We start from the raw sequence: 19,521 nt of genomic DNA, 5'->3' as shown, positions 1-19,521 counted from the left end.
GGGCGAGCGAGGGGCCTCTTGATGTACAGGAAAGAAGAGACAGGTAAAAGATTGATGAAAGAATGGATTGAAAGATGTGTAGACAGCTGTGGATTGTCAGAGTTAAGCCGTTCCCATTCAGATAGGGTCTTCAAAAGGAATAACAGATGACTGATGAAATTCAGCTGCAGCAGGGAAAATGGGATGCCTTCTGTAACAGGATGCTGAGAGAGAGAAGATTGATGCATAAGTGAAAAGATAAGTCCAAGCATGCTGCAAACTCTCCAGCTGATATGTCACACTGCTTTAGGATTGCTAGCCTCATATTTCCCCTTAGAAAAGCCGAAAGTAGATTTTTTTTTTTTCAGAAGATGACTTCTATCAAAATTTAAATTCCCTCACTGCTGTAAATAATGAACAATGATATAATGCATCTTCATGGGGAAGGGTGATAGGCAGAATGATAAGATGGCGGAGTAATAGGATTCTAAATCCATGGATGAGGATTTTTGTACTCTGCTCTGAGTGAAATAACCTTGGAACAGACACCACCCCTGTTACCATTTGACAGAAGAGAGTGATCTGGAGAGAGCCATTGAAGTGTTTGTGCATGTGTGTGTGTGTTCTTTGCTCGCAAGATTGAATAATGCAAAGTGGCAGTGTAGGCTAGCCCTAAATATGAGTGCAGTCCAATCCCCGCCTAATCCCTGTCTATAGCCCCTGTCCTGAGCCCTGCTTCCGTTATAGACTGCACCAAAATATTGAAGTTGCTTCTGTGTCGTCAGACTCAGGACGTGGAGAAGCCTGCTATTGGTATTTAAAGCTTAATGCTCTTCTTTTTCAGTTCCAAATTTGCTGAGAGTTGTGGAGCTGTTTGGTAGAACAAGCGGGAGCCACCACAACTGCAACTGAGACACGTCCATTAAGGCAAATATGATTAAAAACACGCATGTCTTTCAGGGTTAATGTCCCCTTGATAGAAGAATAACCTTTGAAAATGCCACCCAGACACTCATTAGAACTAGCAAAATTAGCTAGCGAGACTCTAACTTGGAAACGCAGTATTGATGGCTGGACAGTAATTGGGGATCTTCCTGTTGCCATTAGGGCTGCAACAAGGGATTATTTTCACTTATAGATAAATCTGCCAATTGTTTCCTCCATTAATCATTTAATCAGAAAATGTTAAAAGACCCGAAGGTAACCTCTTCCAGTCTCTCGTCTTGTTCATCCAACAATCTAAAACTGAGAGAGATTCAGTGTACTCTGACAGAAGACTGCCATTTAAAAACTGGAACCATCAGCTACTATCATATGAATGTGTGGGACTAGGTGCATTGTGACGAAGAGTTGGTGGCGCAGTGAAACCACTGCAGAGGAAAAGGTTGCAGTGAGATGACATAATTAGAAGACCACCGGTCAAACCTCCAGAAACCTGGTATTTATGTGTTGTTTCACGTATTTATTTGAGGAAACGTTACAGTCTCTTCATCGCAGATCTGATGTTTTTGTCAAACACAATTTTCATCTTTCCAGTAGAGTGAAGGCTTTAGTGTATGTTTATGTCACATGCTTCATGTAAAGGTAGTGGCCAGCTCCCTCCCCCCGGCCCACACCCTACCTCTTTTCAGCTGAAGCCTGAAGCCCACCCCGTAAGCAGACGGTGTTGAACAGGTAGTCGAAGGAAAGATCAGAAATGGGTGGAGTGGTAGTAGAAGGGGGATGACTAGAGGAGAGGCAGATAAATGACTCCTCCATGGTAATGTCTGACTGCTTTATGGGGCGTCCTGGCTGTGAGTGATAGCCTCGCTCTCGTTATCTGTCGATTGGGGTAATTGCTGTTTGTCGGAGTCTGGCTGACGGATGGTGATGCAATCTGCCCAGCATTGGAGAGGGAGGAAGGGGGGTGGGGGGGGCATTACTCTCATCACTCTCCACAAGTGTCTTTACTAGGAAGCATGCTGTGTGTGACAATATAGATTTGAATTTGAGTGTGTTTGAATGTGTATATTTCCGCTGTGTACATGTTCCTGAATGTTAATGTGATTGTTTGCCTTTTTGTCCACATTGGCTGTACGCAGTAGTCTCTTATGTTCACTCTAATGCATGTAGTATATAATGAGTTGCAGTTTATGCAAATGTTAGTGTGTGTATGAAGAAGTAAAGTTTATTTGAGCATGTGTGAAAGTCAACAGTGTTTGCATAAATGTTTAAGATGCATTAGGCATAATTCATTGGTGCCTAATGGGTTGCGATTGCTCAATCTCTGTGCGGCAGACCTCTGGTGCCGTAGAATGTGATTGTGCATATCAATTCAGGATCCCCAGTCATCCACACTGTTTCTGCTCCAATAAAAAAGACCAAATTCGGTGGCACCCAAGTGACCACAAATTACAGCCCTAATGAATATCCTACATTACTGGTCACACGCCAATTAATGAAGGAAAACAAAGAATATGACAAATAAATTTGCCAGCAGAATTTTTCACTGAGCGCTAATTTGGACGGAGCTGTGTGTTTTGAGCAGCTTCCATTTTTGCCAGCTGTCTGTAGCAAGTGCCGTCCAAGTCGGTGGGAATCGGCCTCCTCTCTGCCTGCCTGACTGACTGATTGGCTGACTGACTGACTGGCTGGCTGTCTGGCTGAGTGACGGTGCATTTTGCAGAATGGAGGGAGAATGATTCACAGCGGCTCTTCGGACTACTTGATAATCATTCCATCTGGGGCGTGGGACAGGCTGTCTTGTCATTGGCACATCACTCATCGTTTGTTCTCTTCATACATCCCTTTGCCCGCTTTGTCTCTCCATCCTTCTACCTATCCCAAAAGGCCTTGGAGATGACCCTCCACCCTGGCGAGGGGGCTGTAATGCTGGACCTGTGAGACATGGCAGACCCCCACTGTTCTCTCTGCTGCACCTGAACCCCCCCACCCCCCCCTGCCCCACCCCTCTGCTGCAGCCTGCCACTCGCCTCGCGTTTGATTTAATACCAGCCTAAGTGTGAATAAATTCCTGTCACAGCCCATTAAGGAGGCCTTGGAGAGATCTGGCCTGTTATTAATTCTCCACAGCTCCTCTCTCTCTCTCTCTCTCTCCCCCATCTTTTAGTTACTATCTCTCCCACTCTGCTGCTGCTGCTGCTATTTCTCCTCTCTCCCATACCCCCTCACCCTCCTCCTCCTCCTCCTCCTCCTCCTCCTTTCCCTCCCTCACTGCACACTGCCTTGCTTTTTTAATACCCCGTTAATTACCACGTCTGTCCTCTTTATTCAAATGAGAAAGGGAGAAATTAAAAGCAAGGAGGATGTTTGTAATTTCAAATAGAAAAGCCATCCTCTGTCTGGCTCTGCTCTTCTTCTCTCCTCTCCAGACCTGAGTGAGCTAGCTGCCGACTCTGCGTATATAATGAATTCCAGTGGCACTGGTGGTTAGTTTTATCTGAAGAGCAGGCGGGGAGTCTGCCGAGGCCTGATGATAAACAAACGCAACCTCCTAACTGTAATAAGAGCGGGAGAGAGGGATGCAGCTTGGTTGGCAGATGCTCTCTCTGTCTCCTTCCATCTCCTTTGCTTGCTTTGCTCTCTCGCTCCCTCGCTCCCTGTGTCCCTCCTTCTTTCTGTTTCTTTCTTTCCACTCACACAGCCACAGTTACCCCCCTGCTGTGCTCCACTCCCTCTCCCTTTTCTGTCCCCCTTCCTCCCTATACCTTTCTCCCTCTCTTCTTCCATCCCTTCTTTCCCTCTGTCGCTCCCTTCCCATCCTCCACGACTATGTTCAAGCTCCAGAATTAGTAGGCTGCGCACAGCAGGTGCCCGTACCTCTGTCTTGTTAGCAGCCTCATATGTGGCCCATTAGAGGCTGCCTGTATGCCAAAGGCTTTTTAATTGTTTTGCCGGGGTCAGAAGGGTAGTGTAGCCGCAAAGCTTTTGCAGAGGTGGAATCAGAGCTGCTTTTTTTGGAGAATACGTATTTTCCTAGCGTTTTGTTGCATTTAGTGTCAAGTGCAACCCCAATTATTTCTGCTTTGTGTTCCAGTGTTTAAGGGCTATGTAAGCAATTAGAGGTGCAGAGTTTTTTCTTTTTTCTAACTATTGTCTAACTGAGCTGCTCTGTTTGGGATTATTGTTTACATGAAAGAAGGCGTGATGTAAGTTGGATAACCTTTATTTTATTTATTTTTTTCTTTTCTTTTTTGCTCAGGTTGCATTGTGCTCATAATTTGCCTGTTTCGGTCTAGGTAGGTCACATGTGTAATATAAGTTAAAGGTACATCAAAGCAAGCTTTATATTTTTCTGATGCTTTTGCGACTTCTTTTAAGAGGAAAAGAAATATGGCGTGCAGACTTGCTTAGACATCAAACAGAGGTAAGTTCAAGTAAAAGACCAAAGGTTCCAGTAAAGGGAGATGGTTTTAATTTAGTTTTAAAGGAGCCTAGGCCTTCGGCACTCACAGGTCATCAGGCATCCACTGGGGGCCTAAACGACAAGACAGTTTTACCTGGTTTGCACCAATAGGAAAAAGCAAGCTACTGCCTGTACAATTCAGCTGAATATTTCCCTTTTATACACACTACTTGTCTCACAAGTAATATGTGTAGTGAAGTGCAATGTGGTGTTAAAGAAACACCAAGGATGGAAAATTGAAAAAGAAAACTGGTCGTAAGTCAGAATCGTACCTTTGCAAGGTGCAGGGCAGTGCAGTGCGTTCACCTCAGACACTGTTAGACAAAGGCCCAGGGTACAAAGAGGTTAAAGGACAGCGTTCAGCATCGTGACGTTCTGAAAACTTTGTATTTTAAATGGATTCTTAAATAATTCTTTAATAACGATCACCTCCAGAGTATGCCTTTGATGCTTTTGATCAATGTTTCGATACCCGCTTGAGTACATGAAATTATTGTAGCACGTGAGCGAACTCTTATTCCTTCTGTTTCTCAGATTTTTCACACTCGATGTTACAGGCTCCAGTGTGAGCGGTGGGCCGAAACATAGGGGTTTGCACTGAGGAGGAAGTGGTGGTAAATGTGGTGCAGTAGATGTAGAGGTAGTGGGACTGTGTAGTGGAGTGCCCGAAACAATCGCCCTCTTCCTCCTCTCTTCCTACCACAATCTCAAGTCTGAGTCTCTGTGGAGGAGGTCGGGGTCTTTGGCTTCTCTCCAAGTCGTATCCAGTTATGTGCTGCCTCCACCGGCACAGTGTTAGGCAGTGTAACATGCTCACTGCCGTATGTATCTGCAGTAGTGTTCAGCCAAGGAATTGTTTTCAATCGAATGTATCCTATGCAGTTTTCAGTGTAAGCAAACACTTTTGTTAAAATTCAATGATTCCTACCAAAAGACACTGTGCGTGTCCTTTATTTTTAACAAGCATGTTGCAAAGTCTTACGTCATATTATGTGCTAGTCCAGTGAAACCAATGCCATCTCTGCAGTTTCTCTGTATTCTTCTTTCCACTGTGGAAAACCTTCTCTCTTGCTGTCTCCTTTCAGTTTTCAGTTGTGAGACTGTAACACTTTAAAACTTTATCTACTGGGTAAACCTTGAGATTTGACAGGTATGACTCCCTACAATCTGCAGGAAATTTGTATTGAGGTCACTGTATGTGCTGTAAGCAACATTCACACCACAGGGATGTCACTTGTTATTTGACATTATGGCTACCAATCAAATTTCAGAAAACAAGATGTATGCTTTGTCAGAAGAGAAAAGACTCCTGAATAAGGCTCAGCCCCAGCATGCCGCAGGGTTGGCTGGACGGGGTAGCTAACAGGTTTTGCAGTCTACGTGGTCGGTTACAGTGAGTAGTTAAGGTGCTCAGTTCAAATCGTGTGGGTTTAGGATGCGGCAAAATATTGCAAGAAAAATATCAGAACCATGAAAACAAGGAGTCGACAACAAACACCTGCAGCCTCTCTGGTGTGCAGCGTAAGGGATGTGAATGGTCTGATGAGGTGCGTTTGTTTTCCGATTTAGCTGTAGTCGGAGTTTGTTGTCAAGAGCTGATTGAGGATCTTCGCTGTGACTGCTAAAGGGCATGTTACACCACCTGAAAGCCTGCTATGTTTTTTTTTTTTTGCTTCAAACCCTGTCATCACTTTTCATTCTCCTTTTTATTTAGTAAAGGGAAAGCTGCTTGCTCAGGTGCCGGCAGAAATGTTTACATTTGAACTTGAGAAACTGCCTTGTGTGTATCTATTAGAGTTTTGACGAGGGTGAGGCACGAGAAACATGCTTGTTCTCCTTTCAACCTCAAGTCTTACCTGAGGTTGAAAAGCACTCCATAAAAAAAGCGGAGTGGTTTGGAGCCTTTAAATTGGAATTACCTCTCTTTTTTTTATCTTTGCAGAAATCTGCCTGCTCCATCTCTTTTTTCCTCTCCCCCCCTACCCCTGCCTTCACTCTGAAAACGATAGAGGTAATTAGAACCAATATTACTTCATTGGAGAGGTTTCATAGGGGAGGTGATTTTAAATGCGTGTGAGTGATTGTACCAATTTACCACATCATTGAGTCACAAGATGTTTTTGACATCTGAAGAACTGTTGCTGACACCTGAAAATTTAAATAAAAGGTTTTTTTTTTTTTTTTTTCAACCTCATAGGAGCCCCTCCACTGCCCATTTACAAACCCTTGAAGTATCTTGTTTACTTAGAGTGTGAGAGGATGTGTTCAGCTCGGCCTCAGATGATACAAGCTCCTGACAGACATCTGAGAGAGATGAAAGAAAGATGTCCTGTGTGCTCTGCGATTGAGCCGGCGGGGAATCACTCTGCAAATGCTGGCTTCAGGCTCTCTGGGCACTCAAACGCGTGCGCGTGCACCCCAGCGCACGCGTACAAGCGCACAGGACATGCACAATCATACCTACACTACACACTCGTACGCTCCCCACATCATCTGCTCTAGCCTGCAGATCAGCAAGCCTTCAAGCACCGGCCGCCCTCTGCAGCTACTTTGAAACTCTGCTCTACCTTCCTCTGTAGTCCCTGCCATGAGCTAGCTAGTTAGCTGCACAGATGTCAGAAAGGAAAGACCTCTAATTAAACAGAGTGAGGAGGAAGACTCAGCCGTTTTTACCATGTTTAATGTTGACTGATAGAGAGTTGAATCTGTAACTGGAGCCTCGCTGATATATCCGCTGCCTGATATTATTGGCAAATATCACATTTGGTGTCATATATGTCGAGAGATATGCAAAAATATATTTTTTTATTAAGTCTCCCCCTTAGTCCTCAGGGAGAAAGTTAGCTTTTCAAACTATTTCTACACTGGTATTGGCCTCAGACGTCTTATGTTTGTTGGGGCTCTACCTGTACCTGAGGCTATATGTCTGCTTGCCTGGGCTTCAAGGGATCATACATATGCAGTCAGTACATGTGGAAACCCAGAAGGTTGTGATTTGAATTTCATTCTGCTTATCAGTTCTCAAGCTGCTGTAGCTAATCTGCTGTGTGTACATATTAACCCTTCTGCTCCCCTGAACTTAGTATGAACTTAGATACTACGTGCGCTAAGACATGAGAGTGTATTGCATGTGCAATATATATATATATATATATATATATATGTGTGTGTGTGTGTGTGTGTGTGTGTGTTTGAAAAAACATGTCACTCAGCCCCTACCTACCCAGTAAACACAGCTGTATTCCTTGAGATTTTGCTCGCATGTGCAGTTTTGCTGTTGGTGAAGTCACTTGCATGGCTGCCCATCATTGGTTTTAAAGCAACAGCACTCCAACCTTCTTGTCCCTCATTTATTATCACTGGGAACCAAATCACAAAGGAAAGCCCAATCGATGGGGCTACCTGGCAGAGACTCAAGTGCTTAGGAGAGAGCGAGGGGGCGCCTAGCCTCAGATACTTCTAAAAGGCTAAATCGATTGCAACCCTTCTGCAACAGTCGGCTGACACTGCAGGCTTTCCACCTCAGCGCTGTGGACGTATTGAAAGAACCCCGTTGGTAGGTGTATGCAAGGATGACAACATTGCTATTGTATTTCTGCCACCCCTGGAAGAGAAAGCTTTTATCTGCCTTCAAAATCCCTTTAAAGGGCTTCATTCCCTTGGGAAAGCCCATGCCAAACACAGAACACACTGGCACTTAAACCTTCCCGTTGAGAAAAAGGCCATAAAGTTTATAAAGTCAATTAAGACTTTTTTTTTTAACTGATGTCAGGCAAATTAAAGCTGCTTGGCCCGGCTCCCCGTGGGTATACTGTCAGATGGTGAACCAGGACCCACTCAGCGTCACAGGGTTCCCCAGACAGGGCACAGTAAGCAGCTTACTTACCCCCAACTCACATGTGCTTTTTACAGGTTTCCTCAGAGTGGGCCTGTGTGTTTTCTCGTAAAGTGACATTTCACGTTGGTGGAACATTTTTACATCATGCTGTAGTGCAGTCTCGAAGCATTCACAATTAACTTGACCACCGCCGAAATCGCACTTTTTAAAAAATTTAACGTAGAAGTAACTGCGGCAGATATTATATAATGTGAGCAGATAAATTTGTTACCACAGACAGTTAAAATCAGTAGATTTGCTCCTGCGTTTGCTGCCAGTATTGAAACATGTTTAACTAAGATCAGTCAGACAGTACAGCTGCACATACAATCACCACTCGCAGCCTGAATTTTCTTCTTAGAGCTCCCTTGCACTACATAATGTGAAAGTGGTATTGTGTGGAGATAAGATTTCACTCTGTAGCTTGCACCTGACTTTACCAAATTGGCAACATGTTTAAGATATGGGGCCTCTAGCTTCACTGTGATAAACTGGGGGTGATGTCAAGTCAAGTGGTGGAGGTGTTTGTGCTTGCACACAACACCAGGCTGGGTTTGTCGATCCTGATGTGGGTGTGTAAAGAATATTAAGCTGTTGTCCAGAGAGCATATACTGTATGTATAGGAGGCAATGATGCACAATCCCTTTAATATTATACAAATACTCTGGCTGATATACATGAAAAGCAACGATATAATGAACAATTGTGAAAGAGGTTGTGCTCCTGAACCCAGGCTTTTAAAGAAGTAAAACGTGTGGCTGAGACCAACAGTTCTATCTCATTGAAAAATTTACAAAATCAATTTATTCTTCTTCAAAAGGTGACAAAAAGGTGATTATTTCAGTCCTTGGATCTAAAAAAATACAATAAACTTCACTGTTGACTACCCACAAAAGTATGTCTTATTATATAATAAATTATAACCAAAATACATCTGAATAAAGTAATGTTGGATGTCTGATATATAGACATTTTCACAGGAATGTACTGACATTTTATACCAATGTTAGAAATGTGGCTGCATATAAGAATAAAAATGTTTGTTGGGATACTATAGGAATATTGTAAGAGGCCTAAAATAATGAAGGAAGCGAACCAGGGCTCTTGGGGCGGCTGTGGCTGAAGAGGCGGAGCGGGTCGTCCGCTAATTAGAAGGTCGGTGGTTCGATCCCCGGCTCCTCCAGGCCGCACGTACTTGCTGATACTTCTATCATTTGTCATTTGTCATGCTGAATAACATTCATCTCCCGCTGGCTTCACAAAATATACGAAGCATAATGATCACAAATTTCATGTTTAGACTTGATATTTTTTTATGGGTGCAGAATAAGAATTGGTTAATAAAAGTTAATGAGGCAGAGTAGTGGACACATTTCTAGGATGATGGGCTGAGTGTTTCTCCTCAGATTTCTGTCGGGGGGCTGCAGGTAAATGTTTGTGCGGTAAACCAAAGTTATACACGCAAGGTTTTGTTTAAGTGAGATCGGAGCAGGGACAATCCATGCTGCTTATCATTGTTTGTTCAGCCCTACTTCTTTTATCTTGTTTTGGCACATATCACCACTGGTCTTTCTGCCAGGCCACACCGCCATACGACAACCGGTGAAATTAAAGGCTTTCTTCATACAGGTACTCAGAAACTACTTGATTACTTTTCCCATAAGAAATATGCAAAGTGATTGAGGAATGAACATGAAAAGGTCCTGGCAAGAAGTGATGCTCACGCAGACCAGTAGGACGATTGTATGCACAGGGATACAGTACTTTCAGTGGTTACAGTACTTAATTGAGAATGCAGTCTTGACAGCTTTTACAGTAGACACAATCCTTACTAAAAATGTTGGCTCCATGAATTTGGTTTGTCCTAATTCTTCTGCCTAATAAGGAGTCGGGTTTCCTTGAGGACATTTGTCATTTCTGCATAATTTAGGGGATTACTGGTTTCTGGAAAAGCACCTTTCCACACAGTTGAGGCTCCTTTTTTGTCACACTTACTATAAACCATAGAATTTAATTAAATTTGACTTGTGTTTCTTCCAAGACACTATCTCACTGTCTGAGGACAGCGAGGGGTTTTTCTTCAGCCTCTGTAAACCATGTGAAAAGTCAGAGCTGTTTTTGCTTGGGTAATGGAAGGCGTTTTAATGTAGAGCAGAGGGTGCTGAGTGCGTGGATGGTGATGTTGCAGATGGAGGTTTTAACTGCCTCACCTGTGACTAGTGATGATGTAAGAGATATATTGGTGTAAAATACAGGAGGTACGGTTACGTGTCATGAAAAATCTATATGAGATCTGTGTACAAGGTCTCCCATCTCCTATCCTTTCATTTCATCTCATCATTTCCTTTCCTATCCTTTACACACCTTCCTCTCCATCTCTCCTCTCCTCTTGTTTCCTCTCTTCTCCCCATCTCCTCGCTTTCCTCTCCTCCCCCAGTCTCTTCCTCCCCTCCCTTCTTTCCTCTCACCTCTCCACTTCCTCCTTCTTCCTCTCCCTCCTCCTCTCATTTCCCTCGCTTTCCTTTCTTCTCCTCTACTCCTCAACTCTTTGCTCCTTTCCTTTCCTTTCCTTTCCACCCATTCCTCTCCTCTCCTCTCCTCTCCTCTCCTCTCCTCTCCTCTCTCTAATCCCTTCTCCTCACTCACAGACACTTACACTTGTAATTCCCAGCCAGATCCGTCGGAGTCAAAGCTGCGATTTGAGTCGCCACCGTCAGGGCGGATTAGCAGAGGAATCCTGAGTGAAGGCACGTTTTCGCTCCACTATATTCCCCCTCGCTCCTCCTGTGTGTGTGTGTATGTGTGTGTGTGTGAATATTTTAATCTAAGTCGTTTTCTCTCGCCATTATCTTAAAGCCCCTCATCAAAAAGCAACGCTAGCGTTCTTAATGTGCTTTGAGAGCGTGGTGGCCGTGTTTTTAATCGTAGATGATATGGGTTAAATGGCTAAAAAGAACATGAATACCTCATCTTATTCATATGATAATATAATTACAAGATTAGCTTGATTTTTCTATAATGTCTAATGGATCAAAAAACTCCCCAACCGACTTTAATGTGGAGATAAAGCAACAGAATTAATTAATATAGAGATGCCAATTATCAAGCTTGATACGCCTGGAGACGCCCTGTTGTTTGATGGCCTACATTTGACAAATCCCAAGTATTTACAGATTATGATGTTGCGCGTTGAGTCGTTGCATCCGATGTGTCACCGAACGACTGTCGAGCAGCGATGCATTGAAGTTACAAGAATCTATTCACTTTTAATTGAAAGCAATCCCCCAATGGCCCAACGGAGATGTGCATGCATGAATATGTTTTGTGACTAATGGATTTCAGGTCAGGGGATGTCTTTTTGGAGGCCCGAGCCAGGATCTGTCTTGACATGACATACAAAGATACAGTAGTTAGAGCTACTCTCGAGGCAAAGTTTCAGTGGAGCAGAATTTTAATAAAGTGATTTCAATGAAAAATTCAGCTTTTTTTTTTTTTCTCTTTCACTTCTGTCTTTCACCCTTCTACTGAGGACAGCCTCTTTGATCTGATTTGGACGAGTAGGGAAGAAAGGGAGCATGATGAAGGGAATCAGAGAAAAGGCAGACGGGGAGAAGCAGAGAAGGATGGAAGAGACGGCAGTAACGGCACTTCGCCCATGTCATTTAAACAAACAATCATCTGTCCTGGTTGCAAAGAGCTCTCTGGCCCTTTACCAATTGTTGTTCTTTTTTTTTTTTTTTTTAAAGGCTTCAGCTAATGATGGAGCCACTGTTCCCCGCTTTAGTTATTTTATCACCGAGATCCAAACTGACGGGATTGTTTTAATGCTGATGGTGAACTAGGCATCAAATGGTTTCAGGATAAAAGCTGCAGATACTACTGAGCGATACCGTAATGGATTTTCCTTAGTTACAGGGAGGGTCCCTGTAGATAAAGTGAAAGATGGCGAACCGTACAAACTGAGACAGCTGAGATCTGAAGTGTAGAGGTGAACATGAGTAAATTACAGGAATCCATAAAAAGAGAGTTTATTTACAGGATACATTTAACAAACAACAAATGTTAACTAATAGGCTTTACCGAAATGTATTCATTTAAAAAAATAAAAAAACATTGGTAAATAACTTAAACAGGCAAAATGAAAGCAATTTTATACTTAGGCTATTGAGTGACTGTTGGCTTTCCTTCAGAAATATTTTCTGAGCTTTTAAATAGGGCTGGCTGCAACTAACATTTATTTTTCATCATCAGTTAATCTATTAATTGTCAGGTGTCTAGTGTTCTCAAACTAAAACCTCAAAGATCTTCAACTCAGATTTTGTGAAGCCAGAATCTACAAATATCTGCGTTTTCTGTTGGAGTTTATCAAAATTGTTGCAGATAAATTTTCAGCCAGTTTATCTGTTATTGTTTCAGATCTACTTACTATTCTTTATACTGTATAAAATCTATTCTGCTGTATTAGGATGCTTCCAGTTGCAGTTATAATGTCAAAATAAATGGAGGTTAAAGTGCATGTGACTAGTTTCGATGTCTTCATAAGGGAAAAAAAATCTGTTTACACTGGATGTGACTCAGTTCGAGCAAAGACAGGTACTGTGACATGTCCATCAGGCTTAGCTGAAGTTATGGGCGCTGGAATCAGATTTCCTTTTTATACCCGCCCCCCCCAGCCCCCGCTGCCAACAGTGTTTAATCTCTTGAGATGACAGGTTTCCAAACCTCTGTCCAATGAACAAACTACTTATCGGTCCATGTGATCTTGTGTTTACGAGGCCTGGTTTTGCTTGCAACAAGACTGTGTTTGAAAAAAAAAAAACGGATCTCACCACAGCCTGTCCCCTGCCCAGATGTTCTGTCAGGGCACCTGAAAGCTCCCTGTGATTGGACACTGTTTACATGAATTTACATGACCTCGTCTTCCAGCTGTGATTGTACACACACACACACACACACACACACACACTTACACATACATTCTGTTAAATACACAGACCAGGGATGCAGTGATCTGACTTTTTGACCCTCGGTACAGATCTTAAATTTTGGGTATAAGCTGATACTGAGTACTGGTCCTCTGTCAGTCCTCTGTGTGTACAGTAAGATGAGCTTGTGGTGGTGGTTACATGGTACGAGCTGTAGGGTTATTGTTCACAAATGCGGCGCTGAGCTGCTGTAATAACTGGTGATCAGAGTCGACGCTGCTCTCTCTTTCCTCTTTCTGTCCAGGTGGCAGTTAAAGGAAAAGGCTTTGGTGAACATAATGACATGTTTTCGTTTCTCTTCACAAATCCTCCTGACCTGTGCGTAGCTCCTTTCTTTTCTCTCAATTGAAAGTCGATTTACTAAACAATGCAGCTCGTGTCGTGTTTTTTTAAATTTTTTTAAACTGTAGTTGCTAAAAGTCTGTCATTGTTGCCTAGAACCTCAAATATGGGATAAAAACTTCCATGTAGTGTTTCAATTTTTTGTGAAACACATGCAGGAGGTGACATAGCATCAGCAGTGGAGCTGAACTGATCAGTTGATTGACCAAAAAAAAAAAAAATTCAGTAGTTCTCCCACAAAATGATTATTTGTAAAAGCAATCAATAGATGAATCAATAATGAGATTTGTCATTAGTTGCAGCCCTTATCAGTAGCAAATTTAGCTCGAATGAAACAAGCAAAACAGGAAACTGTGGCTCGTACCAGTTCTGTTGGATCAGATCAGTATCAGTGCTGATGCATATTTTATGGAACAAATCAGTGCATCTCTAACACAGACTGATGCACACACATAGAAACACACAGAGACATTTTCAGGTGCAGACCCGCCCGCTCACATTTTGACCTTCGCACACACACCAGAAACAAACACTTACACAGCTGCACACTCTCCGACACTCAGGCTCACACACATTTTAGCTCACGGCGTCTCACTGCATCTCCTCTGTGTGCGTCAATCTCCATTTCCGCTCCATCTCGGGTCACTGTGCTTTTCCCCTCTCTCTCTCTCCCTCTCTCTCTCTCTCTCTCTCTCTCTCTCTCTCTCTCCTCCGCCAATACGCCAAAGTCTGCCAGCATTTCCAGGTTATATGAAGCAGGTAGACAGTCTGCCAGTCTGCAGGAGGCCTTCGGAGACAGGATCTCAGACAGCTCTTCTTTGTTTACTTTCATGAGTTGTTGACTAGCCACCCTGCCGCGGCCGATGCCGTGTCGGAGCATGTCAGAAGAGGCCTACTGTGGATTGAAAAGGCATCAAAACATTATTGTAGGGCCGTTGAGTGGCAGGCCAAGAAATAAGGGAGCCGATCTGCTCCTGTTCCTGAAGCGGTGTCTGTGTGTGTGTGCTGTGTGTAAGGAAATGGTTCAGCGCTCCATTCCTTCCTGCTTTGTTCTCTCTACGTATACCCCTTTTTCCAAACATCATTTTATAGGTGTGAAGGATTAGAGTTGTGCTAATTATGACGTTATGAATGGAATCATATCTCCCTGAGCTTGCAGCATAATTTCTCTGATAATAGCAGTTGTGTTATTCATATATCGAGATATATGCCAGCGAGCTTTTCATAATGAACGTGCCGTGAAGGCTTCGCTGCCTCTACGGTCTCGTTCTGCTCTGAAAAATGTGGAATTTTCATTTCTAGTTTCAAAGAAATCCGGGACCAGATTATTGTGGAAGAATCTGGATTCGAAAGTAACAAATGTTGACCTTGAAGGCAAATCTAGCCGTTTTACACTCGAAAGCCGAGATGAAACATGTATCTAAGGCTGCAGCTCTTTTTCATGTGAAAAAATGTTTAGTTAAAAAGAAAAGAAAAAAAAAACAGAAGCAGTTTTGTATTCTTTGTTTAAAAAAGACTGAAATTATAAAAGGCTCAAAGTATCATCTCATTAATACGGAATAAATGATGAGTTAGAAGAGACTTGCTTGTCAGGGTAATGAGGCATATCCCATGTAATACACACACACGCTCTCAGAATCAAAGTGAAAGTCAGAGAGAGGGAGAGTGAAAGAGGAAGAGAGAAGAGAGCGAGAGAGCTTGAGCGGCAGTGAGAGCCCCCCGGAGAGAGAGAGACGGGAAGGCTTCCAAATGTTCCACTCTGGAATATCTTCAAGGACAATCAGCTAAACAGTTGATATTAAGAGAGCTGTGTGAAATCGATTGCTCAAGGTGTTATCTGCGCTGCAAAAATGTCTGGTAATTAGTCATGGCTAAAGGAGTGTTACCGAGAGAGTGAGATGGATTTAATCTTAATAGATTTCACTGCACTGCAGATACAGTAGCTCCTGACTGAAGGAGCCCGTCTTTCTCTCTCTCTGGCTATTTTTCAGAAGAAAAGAAGCTGAGTAAGAAGCTGTGATGTACCGCTGCTGCTAAATTTGCCCAACACTCCAAATGTAGATGTTTTGCCCGACTTACCTGATCAAAGGCAGCACACATTTGGCAGCTGTACCTGTTTTTTCAATTCTGACTTTCCAACAGCAGCAGCAGCAGCAGCTCAGGAGCCATTATTTGTTTATGTATAAAGCTTGGGCAGTGAGGTACTTCAGTCCATGGCAGCTGTTGACTTAGAGATCTTGGAAGCACATTCAGAGGCAATCGGCGGACAAAGCCCTCAGTGACTGACAGGGAGATTGGGTTGTTTGCTCCTCTGTGATGTACCTGTACGCCGCTGAAGCAAGCCAGATGTGTTAGTTCAGCGATTAGCCAGGACCAGGATTGATTAAGTCAACTGACGCACTGAGTACTTGAGGAGAGGTCAACATGCAAGTGAGAAAACTTTGTCTATTGTGTGTGTCAGGAGGAAATACCTGAAGTTAAATGAGGCTTTCAAACGTATTAATCCTCATCCCATATAAAGTCTGTGGGTAAGGCAGGTGTCATTATATGTTTTTCTGTCAACAAATCCCATGAAAAGACCAAAACCAACTATGTGGTTTTGTCTGTGTCACTGAACCCCAGGCTCATTCATTTCTACTGAAGATGTAAGTCTTTTAAAACAGGTCACAAATACAGTTAGGCTCTGGGTATGTGGTATGTGTATCTGTTGGATGGTTTACCATGAAATATGGTACATACATCCACATCCGCCTTAGGATGATTTGCTGAAACTTTGTTGATTCCAAAGCTTTTAATCTCTTAAATTTGTCCAATAATTTAGTTCATGGAAATAACTAAGACTAATGCTAAATTTGAAGAGGACCTTCAACTATCTTTTCTCACAGGACTTCCTGCTGGGCAAAAACTCCCTGTTCATTTTCTCATGCGAGCAGCAAAACCGCTCGGTCATTAGGACGGAGATTACATCTGGAATCAGTTTTTCTCAGTAGTATGGTTAAGTGAATTATATTTTACAAGGCTTTATAGTGGTGCAGCAAGTGTGAATTATGTGCTGTGCTGATGGCATGTCGTCAAAGTAGTGCAGATGGGAAAAATATTAACTTAAGTAGTACAGTGTAGCTGCTTCTTGATTGTGATCCATAACAGCACTATGAGCTTTTTTTTTCTTCTACTGAAAATGTAATTGCTTGATCGTTTCTTGAAATGTTTTGTCAGTGACACTCTGATATTTTCAGATTTTTTTTTTTTTTTTTATTCTTTGCATTTGAAAATACATAATTTCTTTTCTCTTTTTGTCATTTTTCTTGCAGAAGCTGAAGCAGAAGAATCAGCAGCTGAAGCAAATCATGGACCAACTCCGCAACCTCATCTGGGAGATCAACTCCATGCTGGCTGTCAGAAGCTGAGCCACAAACACACACGCACTTACACACACAAACTCGCACACACACCCTCAATCATGTAAAACACACACACACACACACACACACAGATGCACACATTGACTATAAATAACGGTCAGGATAACTGGACGTTTGACAGGGTAGCACAGACTGGCTGAGGCTGCACTTTACAGAAGAAATGGGGACTTTGGCAATATGAGCCCTTTTTGCTGAAGAAAAAGACATGAAACAATAGAAGGAAAACAAGAGGAGACAAATGAAGGCTGAGGGTGACATCAACATGGGCGATGGCAGAAAATATTCTGTCTACCTCGATATTCTACACTTCAATCAACATTATGACTGAATCGATCTGAAGAGCTGATATACTATGTTTTATCTATTTGTAGGTACTAGCTCAATGGAGATGCATTGCTATATTATATTTAATCCTCATATTCTGTATATCTGTTACGGTTCATAATATTAGAATTGTCTGAAGTCCTAAATTAAAAAAAAAAAAAAAAAAAGTTTTTTATCACCTCCAAGAACTTTAATAAGAAAGACAGACACTGTGGCAAATTCATGAATCTTATTCTTACTATATAGATCTGATTTTTTTATTTGATGTAAACTTATTAATATTTCGCTCTGATTGGATTTGACATGTTATAATAATGTGTTAAAGATTCTGCTGATCTATAAATTTTGCTGTGATTTTTTTAAAAGCCATTGCTGTGTTTTGCGTTTTTTCGATATCAGTGCGTTGAGTATTTGGTAAAACAGCTAACCCGGCACTAAACACACTCCTACCTCTGAGAGTTATTTACCTTTTTAAAGTAAAATATAAAAGCTGGTATTCAAATAATAGCAAGGGAAGCAGCCAGCACCAACAAATAAAGGCTGTGTAAAGAAATGTTTAGGGAGTAGGAATTATCTGTAGCCTACAATAACAGCTCAGATAGTAAATTTAGTGTAGTGTACATTTCCACAGCACAAATTCCAATATTGCAACAACAGACTTATGTCATACCCACCACAGAAATACAACTATAAAAGGAGGACTGCAAGTGGAAGAGTGTTGAGTTTCATTCATAGTAGCTTCACATCATCCTAGGAACGTGGTGGAAAGGGAGCCAGAGTTAGTGCGGGAGATGGAGCGGTACCTACTAGATATAATTGGGCTCACCTTCTCGCATAGCACTGTCTCGGGAACCAAACTCCTGGGAGAAGGAGTTGCCCAGGGTGTTTGTTGCCGGGTGGCTGCGAGGCTACCCACGAGGCTGAGGAAGAGCGCCGCTCTGTTCAGGTTGGAGGCAGATTGGTTCAGTGTCAGTAATAATGTGGTCGTTGTACCGGACCGCTGTGGTGAAGAGGGAGTTAAGCCGGAAGGCAAAGCTGTCTATTTAGCAGTTGATTTATGTTTCAACCCTCACCTATAGTCATGAACTTTGGATGGTGACCAAAAGAATGAGATTGAAATGAGCTTCCTCTGTAAGGTGGCTGGGCTCACCGTTACAGAAAGGGTAGGGAGCTTAGGCATCTGTTGGGAGCTCGGAGTAGAGGTTTGGGCGTCCGATCAGGATTCCTCTTAGCTGCTTTTTATTGGATGTATTCTTGCAACTGGTAAGAGCCCCCCTGGTAGACCCAGAACACGCTGGAAAGACTACATATCTCATCTGGCCTGGGAATGCCTCGGGTTTCCCCAGGAGGAGCTGGATAACGTTGCTGGGGAGAGAGATGTCTGGACTACCTTGCTTAGCTGGATAGGGGGCAGAAAACTGATGGCTTGATGGATGGATTTCTTTGAGCAAGAAAGAGGGGTTGCTCCTGAGAGAGTGTGACATTCCTCTTTTATGACACTTGCAGCCACAAAGTGGACTTTATGATACAGTTTATAATTTTATATACAGTGGGGCCTATAAGACCACTTTCCCATTCACTTGAATGGGAAATACCATAGACAACTGAGTTATCTGTACTGTATATGCAAAAACAAGCCAAAATGAATTAATAGCTTAACTTTTATGATGGTGTTTATGAATAAGCCATTTGCAGTGGGCTGTAAGCAAACACTGGCATGAGTGTGTGTATGTATGTACTGCACAATATCAAATAGTAAATAATTGGATTCAGCTGTACGACACATCCTGCTCCAGTTTTTACACGGCCTATATTGCCACCACATCTCGAATCTGTTGTAAACAAGGCTGTGGGCACATTTCCACTGAAAACATGGACTTTATTTTCTCTTCCGTTTGCCAGTTTAACTTACAACTACACCCTCTGTTAACTGGCGTGTCCCTATAGGTGGGGAAATTACTTATTTGTGTTCTGGCTCCAGCCCGACTGGATTTTTGAGGCTGACTCGTATATTGATATTTGAGACAGACCTGGTAATGTTATATATTTGCCTATTTCTTTATTTTTTTAAAACATAAATGCATGACATGAACAAACAATCTTGATACAGATTCATTAGATTTGTGTTTTTTTTATAGACAGAACTTGTCAGAGCTCTCTGGTGAACAAATACCAATGGTGACACT

General features: G+C 42.5%; 1 protein-coding gene across 2 annotated transcripts in view; it reads left to right on the top strand.

The window, feature by feature from the left end:
- The window catches only part of med30 (mediator complex subunit 30), a 32,715-nt gene extending 15,011 nt beyond the window's left edge, over positions 1 to 17,704 (top strand). For both annotated transcript variants that reach the window (XM_023410144.2, XM_087175094.1), the window contains one exon: positions 16,901 to 17,704. In XM_023410144.2, the coding sequence (XP_023265912.1) occupies positions 16,901 to 16,996 (96 nt within the window). In that variant the 3' untranslated portion in view covers positions 16,997 to 17,704. The remainder of the gene's footprint in view (positions 1 to 16,900) is intronic.
- The last annotated feature ends 1,817 nt before the right edge of the window (positions 17,705 to 19,521 follow it).

The sequence above is a fragment of the Seriola lalandi genome, unplaced genomic scaffold (genome assembly GCF_002814215.2).
Source record: "Seriola lalandi dorsalis isolate HSWRI2012SDOR001 ecotype SW California unplaced genomic scaffold, Sedor1 jcf7180002054414, whole genome shotgun sequence".
Taxonomy (NCBI): Eukaryota; Metazoa; Chordata; class Actinopteri; order Carangiformes; family Carangidae; genus Seriola; species Seriola lalandi.
Note: the sequence above shows the minus strand (reverse complement) of the source record. Positions and strands in the feature narration are given on the sequence as shown.